The sequence below is a fragment of the Accipiter gentilis genome, chromosome 11, assembly GCF_929443795.1.
Source record: "Accipiter gentilis chromosome 11, bAccGen1.1, whole genome shotgun sequence".
Classification (NCBI taxonomy): Eukaryota; Metazoa; Chordata; class Aves; order Accipitriformes; family Accipitridae; genus Astur; species Astur gentilis.
The window spans coordinates 31,165,232-31,172,805 of record NC_064890.1 but is presented as its reverse complement, the minus strand read 5'-3'; the positions used below and the strand labels follow the sequence as shown (position 1 = coordinate 31,172,805).

Below are 7,574 nucleotides of genomic sequence, written 5' to 3'. Positions count from 1 at the left end.
CCCGGCATCAAAGGCACCACCAAGTTTACTAATCAATCACAGAATACCTAATCAGAGAATGTATAAAGCAGCTGATGTGGATCTCAAGGTCTAGTTAATTCATCCCTCTGTCTCAAAGTACAAACAGGCCCTGATGATAAAAAATTGTAAAACCTTGCAATGAAGAATAATCTATTCCAATATTTTATTATTTCTAAAATTCAAATGTTTCTTTCGCCACGTCTAACCTAAAACTCTTACTGTTGCATTGCAAGTCTGTTAGTTCTCCTCCTGCACATGATGGACTTGGAGAACCAATGATTCTCTTCCACTTCACAGCAACCTTTCATGATTTTGAAGACTGTGCCGCAGACTCTCCAGACTAAGTGATAAACCCAAGTTCTTCCAACATTTCTCATAGGTCATATTTTTCTGGTTTCTCTTCATTTTTGTTGTTTCTCTCTAAAGACTCCATTTGTCCTTCATTTCTTTCTGAATCTGGTGCCTAAAATCATATTGTAGATGAATGAAGCAGGAATATTGTTTCCTGTGTTTACAGTCTGCACTGCTGGTTACAAAGTGTGCTATTTTCCTTATTCACAGCAGCATATTGTTCATTCATGCTCAACTACAATCCACTATGATCTCCAAATTTTCTTTTAACTTAATCCAGCATGTGTATGGGTAATTATTCCACTAGTCTCTGCTCACCATTATTGAATTCAGATCACTGCAGTCTAATACCATTCTCCAAAATGATGGCAGTCTTTACAACCATTGTAACATCTTCAAACTGAATAGGCATATTCTCTATTCCATCATTCCATCATGAATATCTTATATATCTGCATAAATTCATAAATATTTATAAATACATGTATGCAAATATAGATGAACAAATATTCCTTGAGGCATGTCACAGTTGCATACTTGGGACACTTAAACTTTCATAGCTTGTATAAGCTTATGTTATAAAGAGCTGGGCTCCACACAGACAAAGGAGCCCAGGGGAGCAATGGCAGCTGGGGGAAACCAAATAATACCACGACTTAGCTCCACCGTGGCTATTACAGGAGCCAACAGACTGTGAAAGTCCCAACCTCACTGGCGTGAAGGAGCACACAAGCCCCTGCACCAGCCCCACGGGGGACAACCAACACCAGGAGTGAGTGGGGAGGCTCTCTGGGCTGCCCCACAGACTGGTGACACTGCCCAGGGGTACGGGGTTTGCTGTGGGGTGCAGGGAAGAGCATTTCAGTACTGCGCAAGACTTGTTCTGGGCTGTTTAGGGGACCAAGGTCAGAGAAACGAGGGTGCTTTGGGGAGGATCAAGTGTGGGAATACAGAGAGAGAAGGGTATGAAAGGAGCCAATTTCACATGAACAGGCGCTGGTCTGTCGCCGCCTGAGCCTGATCAGAACAGTCTGTCTCATCTTCTCATTAAACTCCATTTCTAGCAATTTTCCTGGGTGCAGAGCTCCCTGGGCTGTCTGCATGTGCGGGCAGGGTCTGAGTGCCAGGCACCCACTGGAGGTGTCTGGGGGCTGCTTTGTCTGGGTGCCAGCACATGGGGAGACTAGGATTCTGTATACCGGGCAAAACGGGTGTCTGAATCTGGGGGCATCCACACTGTATATATTTCCCACTTAGGTATTTTCATCCTGATCAGCCAGCAAGAGGAACAGGATGAGGTCACCGGTGCCATGACGTGAGTACCCAGTGGGTTTGTCTATGTTGATGTGCATGGCCAGTCGTGTGTATATGGATGTAACATACCGTGTGTGTATGTGTGCGTGTGCGTGCCCGGGGGAATGCGTGCTTGGCCTTGCTGCTGGATGGACGGGGGAGATGGAGCTGCAGCAGTCTCACCTCTGCCGGGCTGCAAGATCTGGCACCGCCTAAGAGCTTGCACCTTGGTTCTACCTCATCTGGAATTCTGTTCTCGCGTATCTCTGGATCCTTCTTCTCCATTGGCAAACAAGGTCCGCGGTCCTAAGGAACTTCAAAGAAACTTTTTGGAAATGTAGCTGATGCAGACACATTTGGCTGTATCTTTAGACAACAGGAATAGAAAAATATAATTAAGATAATAACCGAGGAACAAATGCTTTTGTTTTTTGTTGATAACTCTCTGGCACTGGTTTTGCAGAACACATACTTGTGAATCAGAACAACCAACCAAATTTTCCAGCTTGTCAGTATATGTAAGAACTTCTGCCCAGTTGATACTCAAGAGGAGGGGGAGGGAGGGACTGAACTAGTGGAAAAAAGAGAAATTAAGACCTGAACAACCGAGAGAAATAAAGCTGATCTAATCTGGTTTTGTTCTCCTTCTTTTTATGTTTGTCTCTTTCTTTGTCCTTTCATGTATGTGTGTTTGTATCTTTGTCACCAAAATTAATTATGACTGCAGCAAATTTCTTGAACTCATTTCAGTTTTCTTAATTAATTTGGAAAAAAAAATTGCAAACTACTGTTTTCAATCACCCTATGTCAATCAAAATAATTGTGAATTTACTGCAATTAACACCCAAACGAACTGCATTAGTTTTAACTAAGATGAGTTCAGAGACCTATGGAACAGCTTTCTGGAACAGAGAAAGATCATGGCACATGTAGACAGTAAAGTGTTCAGTTAGTCTACAGAGCTCGAGCATTTAAGAAGGTGGTTAGAGAGTAATAGAGAGTTTTCATGGTGATTGAACCTATCACCTAACCAATACACAGATGTGTGTCTTCAAAGAGCTACGGACTTATTTTCACCTTGTCTGAAGTTCCAATAATTGCATGGTTTTAGCTGAAACGTTTAAAGGTCTTTTGCGTGATTTGTTAAATTTTTAAAGTACTATCCTATCTGAAGTAAAATTCAATAAATATGAAAATAAGCTGGCTCATATTAATCTGCAGCTGAAAATGAGTCATTTTGCAAGTTGTTTTCACTTATAATGTGTGCAGAAGCTTTACTGCATATTCACGGAGCGTATTTATAATATTAATTATATATTTATAGTATTAATTGTACAGTATTTATTATCGAATTACATAGTTTCAAAGAAATGTGGCAATCAATACTAACTACTATATTGAGAAATAAATGAAACATTGTCTTCAGATACTGCAATATAATTTGTATATTTTGACCGAATATCTACTTCAGCAAGATATACAAAGAATGTTTATATAAAACACTTCTGAAAGAGAAATTAAAAATAAGTAATAAGTGCTCAGTTTAATAATAAACACAAGCTGCATTAAAAGAAAAAGATCTCATTAGCTTTTTGAAAAAAAATTATGACATATACGATTAACTTTTCAGCTGCTGAATTACTGATTCTTCAGTACTAGAAATTATAGGACAATCCAAAGCATGTTACATAGAAGCATAGAATCGTTTAGGTTGGAAAAGACCTTTAAGATCATCGAGTCCAACCATCAACCCAACACCACCATGCCCACCAAACCATGTTCTGCAGTGCCACGTCTACGTGTTTTTTTGAACACCTCCAGGGATTGTGACTCCACCACTTCCCTGGGCAGCCTGCTCTAGTGCCTGACAACTAACATTTCTGGGTTTTTTTTCATATCCAATCAATGATAATAATAAAGGTTCTGTTCAGTCAGTAAAACAAGCTGAATGTAAAAGATTAAAATATTTTATTGAAGGTTTTAATAATTTCTTATCCAGAGAAGGAGAGGTACAGACATAGTAAGTCAAGTATTTTACTGCTCCCGGAAATGTTGAACATTCAAACCTTCTACAAACAATTATTTCAAATCAAAATAATGCACAATGCACTACTGTTTGAGATTTAAAAAAACCCCACCAAGCAACAAAAAAAAACAGAAAAACTTTACAATTATGGTGGCATTTTAACATGAAGATGTTGCATGTATTTGCTGACACGGTACCTGATACTAAAGAACACTTGGCAAAGTTCTTACAGGTGATGGTATGACCACTGCAACTCTTCCCAGTTAAAATTCACTTCAGTGTTTTTCTGTCTGAGCATTTAGATCACTCCTGCTCTCTCTGGAGTGGTTTGCGCTCTGGAGGTAGCATTGGCTGTAACTTCTGCCAGCGTTGCGGAGGCCAGAGGATATGAGTAGCTCGAGCATGTAGAAGTCCAAGAGAAACCTGCAACGAAAACACAAACCAGAGAGATTATTGAATGCTGCAAATAAAATAAAATGCAGGAAGTACAAAGCACATGATGATTTGTCAGAGCAACGAGAGAATACAATGGAGAGAACTTTGCATGCACGAGGAGTGTCTCGTGCATGTAATGAGAGGAAAAGAAAAACTGCTTCAGCAACAATTTCTTTTTATTGATAAAAATTTCGTGGAACTCAGAATAGCTTGCTGAAATGCACTGGCTGTAACAAACATGAACTAGGAATGTTTTTTCTGGTCCAAGAAGAACAGTTGGTCCAAACAGGTGAGGCGTTCCATAATCCACCTAAAGCTTCTGGTTATTAGTTATTCTGGGTACAACAGAACAAGGTTCAAGTATTTATTCTCAGTAAGTTAAACAGAGCCTGTGTCTCAGGTTTGAGCTATGTACACTAACCACACCAGGACAGTGGCTTTTCTAAACATGCTGTGCTTTTTGTTTATCACTGTCCTTCAAAATTCCATTTTGTCTCCAAACAAAAATGGAAATTACTGTGAATCGTAAATATTTCCCCAAGGATGAAAATGTTTTTCTGATAGAATTACTTGAAACGTATCTACAAATCAAATATTTTTGAAGTTCTAGGACTACTTACACTTCATTCATATGTTTTGAAAGCATGTTTTACTGTCTTATTATTTATTATTGTTTTACTTCAATAATTTTACTTCACTAATGTTTTACTTCAATAAATCAAAATAAAAGTCAATACTGATGTTGCTCACAAATGAATCACTTACAGGTGGCATAGTTTAGAAAACTGAATTGCTTAGAAAACCTTCAGAAAATTACAAACAAGGCTTTTTCCAAATATGGTATGAAATGACTAAACTAAGAATAACAGAATAGAACAGTCACATTTTCAGATTGAGATAATAAGATAGGCCTTCAATGTCCATACTTATCACTGAAATTAAGAAATTTGGTATGGAGTTAATCTCACTTAATTTGAAAAGCCTGCAGGATAGACTTCTGCATCTTAAATTATTTGTTTGGACTTGTGCTGGAGACAACAGTGAGTAATAAGCTTCCCACCAACTATAAAGTATCCAGTGCCAATAGAAAAGTTACAAACAGGACAAAAACATGGCTAGAAATAGTGGAATGTCTCTATATGTGAAAAGATTAAACAATTCAGACTCCTGAAGAGACAACAGGGTCAGAAGTCTATAAAATTATGAATGGCATGGATAAAAATGCCGAGGCTTTATTTGCCCATTATGTCATTATTTCTCATAAGAATGAGGAAACATCAGATGACATTGTCTAAAAGTATTTTTAAAGCCAACAAAAAGGAAATACTTCTTCAGTGTGCACGATTACATCATACTTGCATACATTATAGAGGATACTGAAGACACCAGAAAAGAATAACAAACTGTTTCAGAAAATAATAGTAGAAGCAAAGTCCATCACACATAACTGAACATGAACAAAGTAACGGTGTAGTCTCTATACTCCACATTAGGAAACACTGAGGAAAATCCTATACTTGTTTTGTTCTTATGCTGCAATCATCTGGTATTGGCTGTTGTCAGAGCCAGGAGCTAAATGCATTTCTGGTTTGAACCTGTACGTTTCCTGCTTAGATTTTTTTATGTAAACTCAGTTCTTCAGTTCTATCCCATTTCTCATCACAAAAAAAGTGATTTCAGTAAGCAGGTAATTCAGCATTTTATGCAAATAGACACCAAATAGGCCCCTAGGAATATCTTCAGCTAATTTTCTTGATTTAATTTCATAGGATTAATGTATATTCACCAGTGTCTCTCTGTACTAGATAATCAAATCAGTGAAGCTGAAGTGGTCTATATCTAATTCCATATTCTGTAGCTTGATGAAGCAGGTGCTGAATTACTTGAATATAATTTGGTTACTTAATAACCCACGATATCTAAAAGAATCTGAAGTAGATCACCAAAATTGCAGTCTAGCAACATATTTCACTTGCTTGATCCTTTGCAGAGATCATTTGTTTCCCAGATCTGTTGCAGCTTTTTTCCTACATTTAAGCAAAGGACAGGCTGCTAAGTGACAACTCTTTTTTGATGGGATTTAGCTACATTTTTTTTAAGTCTTGACATACTTCTGTGTACTTTGTTGGATATTTATGGAATTCACAATGTCCTTTATCTTAATTATCCCATAAAGTGGTCTGCAAATGTAATATTACCATGGGGATTTGTTCCCTGAGTATACAGCATGATGGCACACACATTACAGGCTGGTGCCAAAATATAAAACCACAGCAAATCCCACCACTGCATATAAAATGTGACAGCATTAGTGCAGAGAAAAATGTTAAAATACTCTTCTCAAACACAAATAACATCCCATTTTCAAAGCTCTGTGTTTTTCTCAGTGCATTGCTCGTTACTGATGTCAGTAGGAGGTCTGCACACAGATTGAGAATATAATAAATGAATCAAAACTTGTTTGAAACTGAGGCTGGGAATAATTTTGCCCAGAGGATTACTTCTACTGACCATCATCTGACTTGAAACTAATAAAGAAATATCCTTCCTATAAAGCTGATTTACAGGACAACATGACCAGTGTTAAAAAGGAAAAATGGGTATTGTTGGGTGATGGAAGTCTTTACTAAATAACAAATGACATTGATGCTATAGGGCTTCTTTTATAATAACTTAAAGGCTCACTTTAAAAACACCTTGATGTTTGACTTCTGCAAACAACCTTAATAACTTTTGTCCATTGCCTATTATTATTATGTAGTTACCACAGCAGCCATGAATTTCACGGAGGAAGAACAGAATCGTTCGCAGAGAATAACCTGCCCTTGTTAATGGGCTTACCCTTGTCAAGGTTAGGTATGGACAAAGGGTGAACTGAGAGGCTACACTTTCTGTTGCAATACTGAAATACTGAAATAATCTCTTAAAAAAGATTAATCAGTTCCCTTACAGTCATTATTTACTCTCTTTACTTAAGAAAATAAATTTACCAGCCTGAAACACCATAACTATAAGAAAAATCAGTACTTTACAGGCACAGATTCTTTGAGGAACGTATTTCATTTACAGACATGAGTAAGAGATGCCAGCAATCTAAATAGTTGATTTTTATTTCTACATTATGATCTATTTGTTATTCTTGCTGTAGCAACAACAGACGCTATGTTGAATTCAATCCATACTATTCTGCCTAACCTGAGCTGTTTGGGCGTTAATTCTATTTTTTTTTTTTTAATCTTTGAATACTTAATTGAACAACTGAGAAGTCATTCTGTAAACACAGCAATTTTATCTGCAAAATAAGTTTTGAATGAATAATACTGTTTTGACACTGTTACTGTGATAAAAGCATATTTCCTCGGAGTCTGCTTGTTGTTAGTATGTTAGTTGTATGGAGACTGATTAGTTTTGGCACTACATTAGGGAAAGATAAGCCTAAGCTTGATAG

The 7,574-nt window shown here is 37.4% G+C and overlaps 1 protein-coding gene across 3 annotated transcripts in view; it reads right to left on the bottom strand.

The window, feature by feature from the left end:
- Positions 1 to 1,961: 1,961 nt before the first annotated feature.
- The window catches only part of IMMP2L (inner mitochondrial membrane peptidase subunit 2), a 474,097-nt gene continuing 468,484 nt past the window's right edge, over positions 1,962 to 7,574 (bottom strand). For 2 of the 3 annotated variants that reach the window (XM_049814274.1, XM_049814275.1), the window contains exon 6: positions 3,617 to 4,114. In XM_049814274.1, coding sequence (XP_049670231.1) covers positions 3,995 to 4,114 — 120 coding nt within the window. In that variant the 3' untranslated portion in view covers positions 3,617 to 3,994. Of the gene's footprint in view, positions 1,980 to 3,616; positions 4,115 to 7,574 lie in introns of those variants that run through there. The other variant, XR_007507694.1, reaches the window with a different exon arrangement.